Raw genomic sequence first — 18,724 nt, 5'->3', positions numbered from 1 at the left:
AGCAGAGACTCAAGAATGTTACAGATGTCACTGCTCCTGCTCTCCAGCTGTCATTCTAAACTGGCCATTCACGGTCAGCTTAAAGAATTCTGATTTGGGAACAGCCCTATACTGCAGTGACAACAGCTGCAGATAAACTTTAAAACTCCAGGTTTGTGTCAAATCATCAATCAAATTCCAGCCAACCTCTCATCCACGTATAAAGAACAGAATAAAATCAGAAGATAATCCCATGTGTCTAAGCAGTGTGCAAGCTCAATGAACTGTTGCTTTCTAGCTTCACACCTGTAATAAGACTACTAAATAATTGCTGTTGCCAATTTAGTAACACGACATTTACACTATTTAGTTATGTGAAAAAACAGCACAAGACAAATGATTAGACATAAATTAAACATATTTGCACCATGTCAACATAGACATCAAGAGAGTGTGTTTCACTTTTGGTACATACTTAAACTAAAATGTAATTCTAAGTATTTTAAATTATCTGCAATAAAAATATGAATAAATAGAATATTAAAATAAAAATATCTAAACTATAGTAGAATTCTAAATAACAAATAATAGAAAATACAAAAATGTCAGATAAAAAACAATTACAGACAGTTACTGCATGGCACATGCTTGAAGATTTATATATGCAGTATATTTATTAAAAGTTACAGATTTGTAGAACGTAATTCATTCATTCATTCATTTTCTGTAACCGCTTATTCCCAAAGGGTCGCTGGAGTCTATCCCAGCTGACATTGGGTGAGAGGCGGGGTTCACCCTGGACAAGTCGCCAGTTCATCACAGGGCTAACACATAGACAGACAACCACTCACACTCACATTCACACCTACGGGCAATTTAGAGTCACCAATTAACCTAGCATGCATGTCTTTGGACTGTGGGAGGAAGCCGGAGAACCCGGAGGGAACCCACACAGACACGGGGAGAACATGCAAACTCTGCACAGGACTCAGGATCGTCTTGCTGTGAGGCAGAAGTGCTAACCACTGCACCACCGTGTCGCCCTGTAGAACGTAATGTATGAACTATTTTTGATTTAAAAATGAACACAACATTGAACTATGGAGCATTTTGTAAACAAATTAATATTTTTCTCAAATGATAATAATCTAAATGACTGAAAACTTTTCACACTCCCCCCTGCTCTAACTCACCTGTGCCATTGACAGGACAGGGATGCACCTCACAGTTGTCACCCCAGCCAGCTCCCAGCGTGCAGCAGCACTCCTGCAGAGTGACATGGCTGGTCAGCACACTCTCGCACAGGTTCTCATCATTCAGACGATAGTAGCACTCCTTACGCTCCACTGATGATGCTGGAAGATGATTGAAGACAGACAGGGAGAGAAGAGTGAACACAACAGAGGTTAAGGAGTAGATGGGAGGTTGTCAGTTAAAAACACAAAATGCAGTTAAATATAGAAATGCTGCAAATAGCACAGACGACACTGTTTCCAAGGGAACTAAAAAGTGAGGAACATGCTTGTTCTCATGATTTGTGACCTTTTTGGAGTCAGCTATCTGTAAGTGGTGATAGAAAATGAGCTACATTGTGTGTTTTGTTTTTCTCACTTTTCTCTCGTTTTGTCACAGCATGTTTTAGAATACTGCCCACGAGCTGTCAAATTGGTGATGACTTCTTAGTTTGTGTTTGGTCTATTTATCTGTGTTATTATCTGTGCATTGAGCTTTCTTCTTCTTCTTCTTCTTCCTCTTCTTCTTAATGTTATTTGTATTCTTCTTCTTCTTCTTTATATTCTCCTTCTTTGCTCTTATTCATATTCGTATTGTTCGTCTTCTACGTATTATTATTTTTGTTGTTGTTGTTGTTGTTATTGTTGGTAGTAGTAGTAGTAGTTTAAAGGTCAATGTCATTAAATCCAATGAGCTTGTGGTGGACAATGTTTCAAATATGAATGTTGCTGTTAAACTTGAAGATTTATTGTTGTTTGAATCAGAGTCTTATTTCTCCATAGAGGTGAACTGAGGTACACAAACTTTATACAATAGATAGTAAAATAATTTTCCTGTCACAGCTAAAGGATATGAAGTAGGGCTGTGCGATTGCCTCTAAATTTCAAATTGTAGATTGTCATTGCTCTAGATTGCCAATACACGATTTAATTGGCAAGGGGGCAGGGGCGGCACGTGTCCTTGGCACGTGTCTTATGTTGATCGCTACCAGTCAGCATGGCTGCCAACACTGACACATCTGTGGCTTTGGTGGCAAAGAAAAACGGCACATCTCCAATTTGGGAGTTTTTTGGGTTTATCCCAGATGCCAGAGGTGAGCCGACGGACACAACAAAGCCTATCTGCAAAATATGCAACAAATGTGTGTCCATGAAAAATGTTCAGACAACCAATTTATTTGCGCACCTTCGTCTTCATCAGCTGCTGAAGCCACAAAACTCCCGATCCCCCAAGCTAGCACTTCAAGCACTGCAGGTTTATTCTTTTTGTTATAATGACGTTATTTTTAATGTTTTGCATCACATGCAAAAGTGAGCGACACCACTGCGCTGACAAGCCAGAGACGTGTTGCTCCTCCTCACTTCAAGTCGCTGTCATTAACTTTTAACCTGCGAAGGCCGCAACACTGTAGGAATTTATGAAAGCCCTTGTGTGAACATTTCAGTAGTTACACATTAAAACAATATTTATTTGCAATTAGCCTACTCTGTTGAACGACCCCGAAGCATGAGCAAACGGGCTGTGTCAGTTCGAATCAAAGAGATGCGAGGAGAGGAGAGGAGAGAAGAGAAGAGAAGAGAAGAGAAGAGAAGAGAAGAGAAGAGAAGAGAAGAGAAGAGAAGAGAAGAGAGAATGTGGATTGTAGGTCTGTTTGTAAACGGGGCTTCTCTAACAGTCATGTATTTCCTCCAGAAACATCTCTTAATGCACAGTAGAGCGCCGTTTTTTTTTTTTCAAAATCGCCTTGATAAACAGCAAATCGCCTGGCAACCTTCCAATCACCAATATATGATTTGATCGGTGATCATCCCAGCCCTAATATGAAGCCAGTTATACACCCTGATGTCTTTGTGCTCTTTGTGCATTTGTACAATTCCCACATTACCTGTGGGAATGGGCTCACACTTTGCAATCCTGACATTGTAGTCTTGGCCGCTGGGACACACGCAGAGGAAGGAGCCATCAACGTTCACACACTGGGCTTCTCCACACACACTGCTCAGCAGCTCACACTCATTCACATCTGTGGAAAAGGAATATGAGGAATAACAATGAAGATTCATTTTACTTGTATTTGGCACACCAGAAAGACATAGATTTACACAGACTGCTTTACATCATTACGACAGTCAAGGTCTTTTAAAAACATCTGTGTGAAAGAAGGCAGAATCACTATCAGCTGATTTGAAGACATGAAAAAAGTTCAAACAGACAGCAAGGTGAAAAAAAACATGATAGCTGTGTTCCATCTCAGAAACAGTGCAGAAGGACAGTCAGAGAGCTGAGCTGTCTATCAACTCTGTGAACTGATGACAGTCTGAATACAACTGTGCCATGTGCGGTTTTCCACAGACAGCTTGCTTAACATTCCTTAAGCTGCTTTCGGGCACACCTGGGAGAGTGTCATCAAGCTACTGTTGCCTTTGATTTGGACCTCCATGGGTAATTTCAATATGTCTTCTGATCAATATTTATTATTTCTCCTGTTGACCATGAGAATGGAGAAGACCTAGTAGCAATGCTGTGATTTTCCTTCCAAGGAGAGCAGGCAAAACTTGCTGGATGGTGCCAAGTGACATAACACACAGTTGTGTTAAACACTCTCACCATCTGAGCGATTGGGCTATCTGTAAAAGTGAGGAGTAGCAATTTTATCACTTTGGATTAGAAAGTAAAAACTTCAAATAATGTGTCAATTGTCAACCGTATTCCCAAACCTCTGCAGGGTCTGACATTAAGGTTTTTTCCTACTTGCCCTTCAAGGCAAGTACTTCTCAAATCTACTTGCCCCAACTAAATTCCTGCCAAGGAGGTTTTTTTCTGGCTGTGTGGCGCATACCTTCAGTCACGACTTATTTCTAACTAAAATCCATTGCCTGTTGACTGTATAAAACACTACACAACACTTCTTTCTTCAGAGAGCACTATTTAGTAGCTATATTATAGCCAACTAAGAAGGGATAAAAAACAAAAAGAAGTTGTAAAGAACAGAGGGGGTAGGACCAGAAGTTTTTTAAACTTCCTCTTACCCCTATTGAACATTAACAATATTGTTTATGTTCATTATTTGTCATTAATGTGCTGTTGAGGATCCTATTTGTCTTTTTTCTTATTTATAGCTTGTTTTTATTTTGTTTGTATTATTTTAACATGTTCAGTGAACTTCAAATTCAACACAACATCATATTTAACTGGGACTTTGTACAGATCAGAGCAGTCAGATCAGTGAAATGTTTAAGTGCTATTTCACAGTAATTAAACAGTACTGGTTACTAGGGTTGGGCGAGTGGACAAATGTATCATCAACAATGGGCTGAATCTATCACCAATTGGGTTTTTTGCCGTTTTTTTAGGGCGATATTTGTCATTTTATTTTGCTAATGTAACAGTCTGCAGCTCTGGATATCCACACATTAAAGCCATTTTATATACACCACATCCTTGAGTGAGCAAGGGTTTGCTAGGGTCAATGTGATGTTATTTTGTCTTTAAAGTCATATGTGTACATGCAGACTCTTTGTGGACATCCACATACCTCCAATTTAATGGAGTTAGTTGTCCATTGTGTGTCCCTGTATACATCAGATTGGGAGTATAATTCAGGCTAAACATATTTTCTACAAAGTTAAAGGGACAGTTTACCCAAAAATTAAAATTCAGTCATTATCCACTCACCCTCATGTGGACTGAAGGTTGGGTTTAGTTTTTTAGTCCACACAACACTATTGGAGTTTCACAGGAAAACAGCATTGCAAAATCTCCCAAACAATGAAAGTGAATGGTGACCAGTTTACAAACTGAAAAAACATCCAAAAAAGACATAAAATGCCCCATACTGCTTGTCGGGTGTAATCCAAGTCTCCAAAAGTCCAGACATGCGAAGTTGACTTAAAAGACGTCATTACACCATGTTTTCAGCCTGAATTTTCATTATAGATCCTTTGCTTGGAGCTGTGTTCATGTCTGAACTGGGTGTGTGTGGTGTGATGGTGTGCAAACAGCATGTCAAGACTTCATGAGAGTTGAATTATGCCAGACAAGCAGTATGGAGTCATTATGGGTTATGGGTTTTTTGGGTTGCTTTTCCATTTGAAATCTAGTCATCATTCACTTACATTGTTTGGGAGTATCTGTAATGCTGTTTTACTGTGAAACTCCAGCAGTGTTTCGTGGACTTATAAAATAAACCTGACCTTCATCAGCACAAGAGTGAGTAGGTAATGACTGAATTTTCATTTTTGAGTGAACCATCCCTTTAAGGCAAAGTAGTTCAGTGGGTTGCTAAATGTCTTGCAGCAATAAATTTGTTGGAGCTGCTGGACTTTTATTACCCATTATGAAAGATGCCAGACTGGCTATATTGCTACAAAGCTTCCTTGTGAGAATGAAGACGAAGGAGAGGAGAGATGGGAAAAGATGAAGGTGAAGAGAGAATCTCAGAAGCAAGAGCAGGGGTAGAGGACAATATATAGGGAGGAGAGAGACTGAAGCAGTGTAACATTGGGAATGGGAGAGCGAAAACCAGAGAAAGTGGAGAGGAACAGACGGAGGAGAAGGAAGACAGAGAGACGACATGCATTCTGAAGGGTTAGTGGTACACCACCACTGTTGGTTTTCAGGGACTGTGTGTGTGTGTGTGTGTGTGTGTGTGTGTGTAAGTGAGTCCATCTGTGCTAGCCACAGTACAGTGATGTTTTGGCAGTGAAGAGGAGGCAGCTGGCTGGACTGAACTTGGGTGGGACCCAGCAGCACTGCCAAAGGACAGATGGGAAGTGTGTGTAATTGTGTATAGAGCATGTACTGTATTAAGGTATGTCATTAGCGTGCTTGTTCTTCTGGTACTGTATTTTATGTGTCTCTGTGTGAGTGTTTTCATGGGGTTGATCACTGGGAGAGCCTGTGTGGAGGAAGTTTTCTATTAGGGTTCAGCAGGGGAAAGTCTGCTCTGTAGGGGCCCAGTTTGCCTGGGGAAACCACCAGCACCCATAAGCTCACACTTATGCCACACCAAACTTGAGGAAAACTGCTGATTTTCAACATTAGTTCCATGTATTCCTCATTGAGATGGTCTGTCTGCAGTACTTGGCAATGCTGCTTTTAAAGATTACCTGAGAGAAACAACTAAGGCCAAAGGTAGCAGGAGGGATAATACCCTAAACTGTCCAACAATGGCCAGTTCATTTATCTCAGAGAAAACCAAGCCATTTGAAACATGTATTATTAGACTAGAAAAGTCCAAAATGTCTTAAGAAAATGTACACATATGTCCACATCTGCTGCTAAAACGTTAAAAAAGTTTCAATTCCTTTACAAGTTCACATTCTAGAGCTTTTGGTATATCTTTCTATGACAGGAAAAGGCAGTATTGAGTTTATCAAAAGAAATAAGGTTATAGCTGAGGTGTCACCTTAAAGAGGACATGAAACATGCTTCTTTTGGGACTGATAGTGCCCAAATATATTGGAAGAATCCCCCCCCAATCTAAAATCATATTTAATAAAAAAAAAAAAAAAAAAAAAAAAAAAGCATTTAAGACACATTTTAATGTACTTTCCATCTAGTGCACCACCATGTTGGAGCAACGTCATTGTTTATGTAATAAGGTGGTTGCTTTGTGGCTGAACACGTTTGTTTGGAAATGGTGGAACATAAACTTAAAAGGCCTTGTGAGTCTGTTATAAGTCATATTCCTTATGTATTTGAGCCAGTATGGCATGCGAACCAAACCATGGTGTGGATGGAAAAAATCTCTACAATAAACCAGTTTAAACATTAAACATCTTGTCTTTGTACTGTAGTCAGTACAAGTTGAAAATAATTTGCAAATCATTGCATTCTGTTTTTATTTACATTTTAAACATTCCAGCCTTTTGGGAATTGGGGATGAAAATGTATTATGTAAGTTTTCTGTTTTTTTGCAAATTATTACAGGAAGTTGGCCCTTGACTATAGGCATGTGATTTGAAGATTATCTGGGGGTCTGGTTCTATACATTTGTGTACTTTTCATTTACACTACAGAAATACACTGTGATACATTACTTCCAGCTTAATATACACATACCATAACTCCAGCACTTACCCACACAGCCTTGGCCATCCTGGGACTCCTGGTAGCCCTGGTCACAGAGGCATCGGAAGGAACCCAGTCTGTTCTCACAGAAGCCATGAGGGCCACACAGTGTCTCATTGAGCCCACACTCATCAATATCTGCACAACAAACAAATAATGGTCACATCATCTTTTCCTTTAGTTATTTGTTCCATCCTTTCCTAGTATCTCTTTCTCTGGCATGTGCTTGTGCTGTGCAGGATGTCCTTTTTGGATCACTAGATTAAACACAATACTGACAACTTGTGCAACTTAAACAAATTGTGTAAAAAGATAAATAAAACATGCATTAACTGGTTTCATAAAGGTAGGCAGACACCCACACACAGACACACACTTGAGCCTGAGCCCCCTGTGTAAATCATGAGGTAGACAGCAAAAATATCCCTCCTTGTGCAGACATCCAGCTCAAAGGCTTCCATCTGTTTCTTTTCCTCTCATTTTTTCCTTTTCTCCTTGGTGGAGAAAACAGGACAGCATGTAAAAGAAATTCAAGACTTTTTTCACGTTTTTCTTTATTGTTTATAAGACAGTGACAACAAATGATGGAGAAGGTAGTAACAGAAGGGCAAGATGAAATAATTTTTTATTGATTCCCAGTGGGGAAATTCAGTTGTTGCAACATAATGACAGAAGCAAACACAGACAAGTTAAAAATTTTATAGAAATAATTCAAATAAGAAAAAGGCTAGGTTTTGTCTGAATTAATTTAGATGAAGTATAGTATTGGATATAAAATATAGTTTGAGGTGAGGTGTAGTGATATAGTGATAGTATGGTAGTATATAATATAGTACAGCAGTATTACATATGGTAATATATACTATAATACAGAAATACAGAATTGCATTTAAGGAGCTTGCTGCTGGTGTAGGCATCAAAGGTACTCTTACATTATGCAAATCAATAGTTTTACACTGTGTAAAGAAGCCTGCAAAAAGTGCTCCTGATGCACTGAGTGAAAGTAGGAAAGACAGTAAGTACAGGGAAAATAGAGAGAGCTGCTGCAACAGGCTGCCAGCCACTTACCACAGTCTTTTACAGAATGAATAAAAGAATAGAAACAATGACAAAGGAAAAGGGTATAGAAGAACATAGATATTAACAAATTAATACTCTATTACAATCATTCCCAAAGACTGGGTCGGGACCCATTGGTGGGTCACAGGTGATTTTATTTGGGTCCACAAATCCATAAAAGACTGGAAGAAATTCTGCAAATTTAAGATTTATATCTGCAGGACTCCTGTTATAAAGCATTTAAAATGTGTATATTGTTTTACTGATGAGAAGAAAAAACAAGAGCCTGTTTATTACATCTATATGCACTTATTTTGTCTCATGTTTGAATTAGGCTAAAATGTCTCATGTTGTTTTCCTGATAAAAGGAAATAAAAACTTGGTCTGTTAACTCAGTCGAAAAGACTTTATTTCTCATTTCTAAAGTTTTAAGATGTTTGTATGTTTTCAGTAAAGTGTCAGGATAATATAGGGTGATGCAGTAAATGGCTGTAAAATGGTCAGGAATGTCTGATGCACAAATAAACCCAGAATTTATTGATAAGACTTATTGTAACTTGGGTTGCAATGGTTTGTCATTATTAAAAAGTGGATCCCCAGTGAAAAAGTTCAGGAAACACTGCTCTATTATGTGGCTTTACCTTGTGAACAAGGAAATCTGCATTTTTTTATTTTATAGCAGCATTTATCTAGAACAGGGGTGTCAAACGTATGGTCCACGGGCCAAAACAGGCCCACCATAGGGTCCAGTCCGGCCTGCGGGATGACTTTGCAAAGTGTGACACATTAATTTTAGGGTTGAAACGATTCCTACAGTAATTTGAGTAATTTGATGACTAAAATCCGTTTATTGAAAATATCCAGACATACTTAATTGTTGTTCAGTGTGCCTCACACTAGATTATTTTTTGTATACAGTAGAGTACTGTCTTCTGGGGCTAGTGCATTCTTCTATAAGCACTTAAATGTGTCTATGCTTTTGCGAGGGGTTTGGGTATCACCTTGTTCAGATAGGTGAGGGTGGGGGACTTGCTGTACCAGATTTATTTAGTTATTTTCTTTTTCCTTTTCCTTTTCTTTTTCGTTTCCTTTTCCTTTATTCTGCACATTACTATTGAGGGGTCCTTTCAGCATTTTAGAAATCCCAAGTCCATTACTTCTCCACACATCTTTAATCTGCTTTTTTCTTGAACAAGACCTAGGATCAACCAGTTGTGATTAGGGATGGGCACGATTAATCGATGATCGATAATTGATCATTAAGAATTTTGTCGATCACGTAATTTTTTTTCGATTTTTCGACAGTGTTAAACAGAGTTCATGTAGTGTGCGTCGAGAAAGCAATGTAATGAATTTCATTATGTGGCGGTAGTAAAATATCCCACCAGCGGGGGGCGATGTAGCAGAGAAAACCGCCTGCGAGCTGACTTCTGCCCTGCCGCCGTATCTGAAGGTAGTAAACATGAAGCGTGCACGGCGAACAAAAACAAGTAGGTTAAGTAAGCTATAGCCCAGGACAGTTACCACCGTAGCCTTCATGTAAACCTATAGGCCTATAATGTGTTATTGTTATGTGGGACCTCCCTCTCTCAGTCGTGCCTTCTGGCAAAAAAAAAAAAAAAAGGTCAGCTGCGAGTCTACTTTGTTCTATGATTAAATGACTATTAGTTAATAATATGATGTTTTATTTTTGTGTTTAAAAGAGGTGAAATGTAGCCTATTTATTTTGTTTTAGAGAATAGCCTACTGGCTCTTATTTTGTTAAGATCCCGAGTCCCAAAGCCTCCGCGTAGGTATATTTCTATTGTTTAACAGTTGCACATTTAAATTGTAAATCGCGCAAGACGTGGATTAAAGTTCTCCTTAAATTATTATTATTTATTATGATTTTTTATTCTGTCTAAAAGAGGCGGAATTGTATTTTGTTTGAGAAAATAGTACTGTCACTGGCTTTTATTTTGTGAGGAGTTTCAGCCCGACGCCTCGCGGTGTTTTGTTTAACAGTTGCACATTTAAACTGTAGCCTAAATTGTGCAAGAGGATTGTTGGATTAAATTGAGAAAAATCAGACTGCCTGTGGTATTTTTAATCATTTTTTCTATCAGACATTTCTTAATGATTAAATCGATAATTGATCGTTAATTCTCATGATTATCGATCAAAAAGTTTGTCGAAAATGCCCATCCCTAGTTGTGATGTAACCTTTGTAAACTGGAATGTAAAGTCTTTAAATCACCCTGTCAAACGTAAAAAGGTGCTATCTCACCTGAAGAAACTTGTAGGGATAGCCTTCCTGCAGGAAACTCATCTTCAAACTTTTGATCACTTTCGACTTAAGGGGGGATGGATTGGTCAATCATACCATTCTAATTTTCACTCCAAGTCCAGAGGGGTAGCCATTATTATCAATAAGAATATTCCATTTGTTATGTCAAAGGTTGAAACAGACTCCTCAGGACGTTACATAATTGTAGTTGGCAGGCTATATAACACACCAGTTGTCCTGGCTAATGTCTATGCGCCACACTGGGATGATAGCTCCTTTTTACAATTTTTTTTGAACAGCTCTCAAACATGGATACACACCATCTTATTCTTGGAGGGAATATGAATTGTGCACTATCACCTACCCTAGACCATAGCTCACCCAGAAATGTGACTACATCCAATTCAGCTCTTGCAATACAGCTATTTCGCAATACAAATGGAATATCTGATGCATGGCGTTTTCAGAATCCAACAGCCAGAAGCTATTCCTTCTTCTCACCTGTACATGGGACATACTCACGCATAGATTTTTTTTTTTTTTTGGATGAGAAGCTTCTTCTGTTAATAAATAGATGTGAATACCAGGCAATAGTTATCACAGACCACGCCCCTTTGTTGATGACCCTACGCATACCAATCTCTCATACCAACAATCACCCTTGGCATCTCAATTCTTTGTTGCTCTCAGATGAAGGTTTTGTTAAGTTTATCTCAACCGAAATAACTTCCTTTCTTGAACATAACCAGACCCCAGGAATGTCCCCCTCAACAGTGTGGGAATCAATGAAGGCATATCTTAGGGGAGAAATAATATCTTACAGTGCACAACAAAGAAAATCTTGCAATGCAAAACTTGAGCAATTAACAAATGATATTCTCAATCTAGATGCAGCACTTGCTCTTACCCCATCTAACAATTTATTAGGACAACAAATAGTCCTCCAAACAGAGTTCAACCTATTATCAACCAGACATATTGAAAATCTCATCAATAAAACACAGAGTAGAACATACGAATTTGGTGAAAAGACTGGAAAAATTCTTGCTCATCAGCTCCATCAAAAAATTGCAGATCAAACTATAGCTGAGATAAATGACGAACAGGGCATTAAACACATAGATCATTCAGAGATAAATTTATGTTTCCACAAATTCTATTCAAAGTTGTATACCACAGAATCTCTTGGGAATGACACTCTGTTTGACTCATTTTTTAGCACATTGGATATTCCCACAATTAGCGATGAGACCGCAGCTGATCTAGAAGAGCCATTTTCCATAGATGAGCTTATAAATGCAATTAAGTCCATGCAAAATGGTAAATCCCCGGGACCCGACAGGTTCCCAAGTGAATTTTTTAAGAAATTCGCTAACCAGCTTGCTCCTATTTTGCTTTCTGTATTCGAAGAATCATTCACTATTGGCTCCCTTCCCCCGACCATGTGACAAGCAGTAATTTCGTTTATCCCTAAAAAAAGATAAAAATCCTCTAGAATGCGGCTCATTTCGCCCTATCTCACTCTTGAATGTGGACAGTAAAATTCTCTCCAAAATGCTAGCCCGCTGTCTAGAAGCTGTCTTACCCACAATTGTATTGGATGACCAAACAAGCTTTATTAAAGGCCATCACTCTTTTTTCAATATACGACGCCTGTTCAGTATCCTCTATGATCCCGCTCCACCCGACATTCCAGAAATATTAATATCACTTGATGCCGAGAAGGCTTTTGATCGGGTGGAGTGGGATTACCTTTTTTATACTCTCAAACAATTTGGTTTCGGTGATTTGTCTCCTAGATGAGGGAACTTTACTCCTCTCCAATGGCGGCCGTCCGAACAAACAATAATCTCTCCTCCTATTTCCCTCTCCATCGCGGCACTAGGCAGGGCTGCCCCGTCACCCCTTTTATTCGCTCTTGCAGTCGAACCACTAGCAATTGCACTGCGTGGTGCAGCTGGTATTAAGGGGATACAGAGAAATGGTCTGGAAAGCAGGGTATCCCTTTATGCTGATGATATGCTCTTATACCTGTCCGACCCATTAATTAGTCTACCAAAAATACTTGATCTACTCAAAGACTTCGGCAAAATATCAGGATATAAAATTAATTTACAAAAAAGTGAGATCATACCGGTGAATACTATGGCTAAGCAAATTATATTTGACTCACTTCCACTTAAAGTTAATACACAAAAATTCAAATACTTAGGAATCTGTATCACACATGACCTCAAAGACCTTTTTAAAGTTAATTTCCTCCTTCTATTGGCTCATCTGAAACAAGATTTGGAAAGTTGGAGTTTATTGCCCTTATCATTAGGAAGAAGAATTAATACAATTAAAATGAATGTGCTGCCCAAATTCTTATATGTATTTCAATGTGTCCCTGTACTTTTATCGAAATCTTTTTTTTTGTCCATTGACAAATTGATAACTACATTCGCCTGGAATAAGAAAAACCCATGGATACGGAAAGGCATGTTACAATGACATCGCCAACATGGTGGACTATCACTTCCTAATTTTCAGTTTTATTACTGGGCTACCAACATGGACTATGCTGTACTGGAAGGAATCCCCATCCAATGGCACTGCCCCCAAATGGTTACAATTGGAGAATTTATCTTGTGGTCCCACCTCCTTGTATGCCCTGCTCTGCTCATAACTCCCTCTTTCTGATCCTATATCCAAGTACACTTCAAACCCGATTGTGAAACACTCAATGAAATTAAAATTTGGAGGCAGTTGAGGCAATTCTTTTCACTCAATGTATGCTCCCATAATGCGTAATCACCTATTCACCCCATCAACTATAGATGACGCTTTTGATATTTGGGTTAAAAGAGGGGTTGTCACATTAAGAGATCTATTTATTGAAAATGTCTTTATATCCTTTGATCAGTTAATGCTTAAGTTTAATATTCCCCGCTCTCATTCTTTTTTAGATTTTTGCAGCTTTGTAGCTTTATATCAGCATCATCCACTTACTTCCCATCGCAACCACCCAATTCTCTTCTAGACTCCATTTTGAGACTTAACCCATAGTCCAAAGGGTCTATTGGGACAGTTTACTCATTACTTAATTCACATAATCTAGAGCCCTTGACATCGTTAAGAAATCAGTGGGAAAAAGATCTGGGGACAGTTTTCTGATGAGGTCTGGAAGACTGCCCTAGACAGAAAACATTCTTCTTCAATTTGTTTATGACATACAATTATCCAATTCAAGGTTTTACATCGCCTTCACTGGTCTAGTGTCGATCCTGTATGCAACAGATGCAGACAAGCACCAGCCACCCTTTCACATATGTTTTGGTTCTGTCCAAAACTAAATAGTTTTTGGCAGTCAATATTTAAGACCCTTTCAGAAGTTTTGGTAGTACCTATTGAACCCTCTCCTACTACTGCAATATTTGGAGTAACCCCACAAGATGTACCCCTTAATCGCCAAGCAAAAAATATGATAGCTTTTGCATCTCTTTCAGCTAGAAGACTTATACTCCTTACATGGAAAGAGAAGTTCCCTCCAACATTTAAAATGTGGATGAAAGATCTTATACACCATTTGGTGTTGGAGAAGATTCGCTATTCAACAAGAGGGTGTGCTCAGAAATTTTATACTATATGGAAATCTTTTTTTAATTTATACAGAAAAAATGGACGTTGCTGGCATAGGACCTTTGCACTGCTAACCCCATATTACATGTATTTTATAATGTATTTAATTATAATTTTAATTTTATTTTTATTTCTGTGTATATAATTTTTAAATGGATTTTCTGCTGTTTATATGAATTCTCTGCTGTTTTTTTTTTTCTTTTTCTTTTGTGTGTGTTACTTACTTACTTTTTTTCTGTGTTGTTTCTGTTTATTAAGTCAACACTGAGTATTGAATGGTACAGTATTACTGTTACAGGGATGGGGCTCTGTTGGAGCAGGAACATGGGAGAGGGGGTTATACTAGGTCTGCTGAATTACATATCTGTATTACTGTATTATGTTTTGAAATACCAATAAAAAGACTGTTGTTAAAATCCGTTTAAATCCGAACAACTGTACAGCACACTGTGTTTGATGTTTGTGTTTGTACACTGAGTATTGATGAGTGCTGACATTTCAATTTTGATGTAATTTATTATCATATGGCTGCAGCATCTAGCCTCTCTGTGTCAATTCAGCTCTGAAAATATCTTGAAATGTTTTTGGAAGTAACTTTAGTAAGGGACTTCTTATGTAGCTCTCATCATTAAGAGAAAAACAGACTCCTCTCTGCTTTAATCTCACAGACTCTAAGCATCCACTGGTCCCTTTATTATCGCCAGTAACAGACATCATCTACACTCAGCATTGCTACAGAAGCCTGTACCTGGAGGTCCTCCTCATGATTCCTTTCACCTTCTCTTTTCTCTCAAACTTCATCAGAGCCCAGAGGATTGAGCAAGAGTCTTGTTACAGCCCACATTTCCCATAATGCCTTGGCCTTAAAGCTGAATAGTTTGTTGCTGTTTGCTGTTTTATGTTCCAAAGTGAAAATGTTACTTTTTGTGAGTGTTTGACGTTGTTCATGTTCAGAACATGCTGGTTTATGTTGAAGCATGAGTGAAGTGGCTGTTTCATAAGTTTCATTTCATAAGTGACTGTAAGCAAACCACAACCAGTAAATCATGATATCCATAGCTTGGAACACTCTCTGCTGTGTAAGACAGTCTAATAATATGGAACACAAGACATGCAGCAAATAACGTATCTGTGAGCAACTTCTAAAATTGATCTTTACAGAGGAAACCAAAGAACTTGCAGCTGACAGCCACAGACAGTATTATTTTACGAATATATATATATATATATATATATATATATATATATATATATATATATATATATATATATATATATATATATATTTATTATTATTTTTTTTTAATAAGCATATTATGGTTCAAAGGCAAGTTCTACTGAATGAAAACCCCATTGTGTGTGTGTGTGTGTGTGTGTGTGTGTGTGTGTCTTTCTTTTTTTGGTATTTGCATCTTACCATCACAGGAGGGTGTGTCAACATGGGCAGTGAATCCACTTTCACACACACACTGATAGGATCCCTCTGTGTTGAGACACTCGCCATGGGGAATGCAGAGCTCTGGTTCATCCACACACTCATCAACATCTGGGAGGACAGAAACACAAATCCACTGAGATGTATGAGTGACTGTTCATCCATCCAAGCAGCACTGTTACTGTGTAACATGTAAATCAGGGATCAGAAGTTTGTGTGGTGGTGGGAGGATGTACCTCTGCAGCTGGTGCCATTGATCTGTCGGTATCCCTGAGGACAGCTACAGGTATAGGAACCCATGTTGTTCACACAGTCACCGACAGCCTCACAGGGCATGGCTTCCTCTAAACACTCATCCACATCTGGAACACACACACATCAGTCCTGTGAGAGGAGACTTTTCAGACTGAGTCACATATTTAGAGAAATCGTAAGAGATGGATATTTATTCCTTACATAATTAAAAAGTAGGTTTTGATTATGTTGACAGTTAGGTTGACAAATACTTCCAAGTCACACCAAGTAATGCAAATAATGCAAATAAAGCGTGGATTGGTACTTTACATATATATATCGCATATAAAAACTAATAATAGTACACTAATAACTAAAAGTGAAAATGGTACGCTGATTTACATTTTGCCCTTGGGTTATTATGTCACATGATTTTAATCATTTTAAATATTCTCAAAAGTCACACCCTGTATGAAGGACCAGAAGTGTCATGGAAGTGGTTATAAAAGCATTCCAATAACTGGACAATAAAAGCCACAATCTTTTCATGCATGAATTATAACAATTTGAGTGAGAATTTTTGTCCTTGGTGTTTTTATTCCTCTATAGGCATGAAAATAAATGAACTTCATCTTTAAAAAACAAGTTTTTAAGCTTGTAGCAAAGGGCCGCAGGCGGGAGTCGAACCCACAGCCGCTGCAGAGGGCACTAGACGTATTTGAACATATCGACAGTACAATAATACCATTCAATATAAATTGTTACAGTCCTGTGTCCTCCCTCATACTATTCCTGCCTCCACCCTCCCTCATTTAGCCCCTCACTCTCAATGAATGTTTTTTAATGAACATTTTTACTAAAATAACACAGTTTTACTGACTTGTACATCAGTTCAAAGGATCTGTCTTCACAGATTCTTACTGTTACTCACAGAAAGATCTTAGACAACTTGAGCTATGGCTGATTTCCTGCTAAGCTCTGCTCTTGGCAAAGTCTTTTGATTGATGGCAGCCATGTTTTTGGACCAATCATAGCCATTTATTTAGCATGTGTGTATCTCAGTCCTGCTGGGCTGTAGACCAAATTTGGTACTGAGAGAGTTCAAATCAAAGAAGTTGATGTTATGTAAATTGACCAAAAAAAAAAAACATGGTGGCCTGTATTCTCCAAAAGGCTTTTGTAGAGATAGCTGAGTTGTACATGTGTGTTGGGGGGGGGGGCAGCCCTTTATGATCACTTTTGGTTTCTTAGTTGTAGTGCCATCATCAGGCAGATTAAGATCACATTCCTTGGGAATCAGACTAGAGCTGTCCTATCTAGTCTGATGAGCATGAACTGATGAAGCCTGCTCGGATGAGAGGCGAAACGTCTTCTAAGACAATTTTACCAGTCCAGTTGCGATCGATTTAATCCCTTAAGATAACTATGACCTGGATGAATGAGAATATTCACAGGCATTCCTTGGGAAGTATTTGCATATCTTTTCCAATTATGGCACGAAGTTTGCCATGTCTCTATTTCATTGCAGATCATGGCAAACAGTTACAGCATAATACAACATCTAATAATAAACCAGCAAAACTCAACAAGATTTGAACATTTATATACAAGATACAATAATATCTAAAGAGACCAGGAAGCAGGATCACCCACCCTCCTCCTCTTGGCAGTACAGCTCAACTGTGTACAGTGACTTATGTCTCTGACAATAAGTATTGTGAATATACAGTAGTTTTCATTAGAGTATAATCACCTGAAAATAAGATTTTTTTAAAATGTTTTTGTAACTTTAAAATTAGCCCTTTATATCTACATAGGGAACCACTCCTCTTCTCTCCTCTCATAGAGGCTGCCATGTTTCTACAGTAGCTCATAACAGACAAACAAAACACTGGCTCTAGATATGGCCTTTCATCTTTTTTTTTGCCCTATACTTTTGTCCACCCCTTTGTCAGGTATTTTAATCTGTAATTTCACCACTAGATGCCACTAAATCATCACAGTGGTCATTTATAACTAACCACTGTGAATTGTAAAGAGTTTAAGCCTGTAAATAACAAATCATATACATTTCTTTTTGTATTAAAACTATTGATACATCAAGGAGCATCTTGGAAATAGCAACACTGACACTAGCATTCACAGTTGATGAAAAAAATCAAACCTGGCTTCAACAAATATAAGCAACAATGGCAACTTAGCAACTGCTAATAGAATAATTTGAATTCAATATGTTCATCAATTAAAAATATTGCTATTCAATATGATGGTTTGCAGAAGCATATGAATGCACCACTGAGGAAGCATCAAATGATGCTTGATAATGTAAGAATGCTTTCACACCTAAACTGTGTGGTTTGGTTAATACAGACTCTGGACCTGTTTAGTTCAGTTCGTTTGGGCTGTCAGTCAAAATCCGGTGCAGACTAAACAACTGGACTGAGACAGACTGAAAAGGAGGCTCTTTGTCTGTTAACAATCAAACTCTGGAGTTTTGTTTGTGTTGTGAAAATTTGAGTTGGGTTATGTTCAAAAAGAAGTAGTTTGTACTGTACAGTGTATCATCGTAGCGCATCTAAAAGGGGCATAAGTATTCAAACCCGGTACCTGAGCAGCCAGAGTTGAAAGAGCAACACAGTATTGTATAAAGGGAAATATAACCCCAAAATCATTTTTTCCCTCTCACCTGTAGTACTATTTATTCATCTAGATAATTTTGGTATGTGTTGCAGAGTTTTGGAGCTATCAGCCACCAGCACTAGATGGTGCTCAGCTTGTGGTGCTCAAAAGCACAAAAACAAACAAACAAACAAAACACCTGAAAA

At 38.3% G+C, this 18,724-nt stretch overlaps 1 protein-coding gene across 1 annotated transcript in view; it reads right to left on the bottom strand.

Annotated features, from left to right (window-relative positions):
* ltbp1 (latent transforming growth factor beta binding protein 1) overlaps positions 1 to 18,724 on the bottom strand; it is a 224,142-nt gene that overhangs the window by 18,615 nt on the left and 186,803 nt on the right. Inside the window, exons 20-24 of the mRNA XM_084735368.1 lie at positions 15,902 to 16,027; positions 15,648 to 15,776; positions 7,294 to 7,422; positions 3,098 to 3,235; positions 1,173 to 1,334 (exon numbers count right to left, since the gene is read on the bottom strand). Coding sequence (XP_084591494.1) covers positions 1,173 to 1,334; positions 3,098 to 3,235; positions 7,294 to 7,422; positions 15,648 to 15,776; positions 15,902 to 16,027 — 684 coding nt within the window. The remainder of the gene's footprint in view (positions 1 to 1,172; positions 1,335 to 3,097; positions 3,236 to 7,293; positions 7,423 to 15,647; positions 15,777 to 15,901; positions 16,028 to 18,724) is intronic.

The sequence above is a fragment of the Lutjanus erythropterus genome, chromosome 14, assembly GCF_056507025.1.
Source record: "Lutjanus erythropterus isolate fLutEry1 chromosome 14, fLutEry1.hap2, whole genome shotgun sequence".
Taxonomy (NCBI): domain Eukaryota; kingdom Metazoa; phylum Chordata; class Actinopteri; order Lutjaniformes; family Lutjanidae; genus Lutjanus; species Lutjanus erythropterus.
Note: the sequence above shows the minus strand (reverse complement) of the source record. Positions and strands in the feature narration are given on the sequence as shown.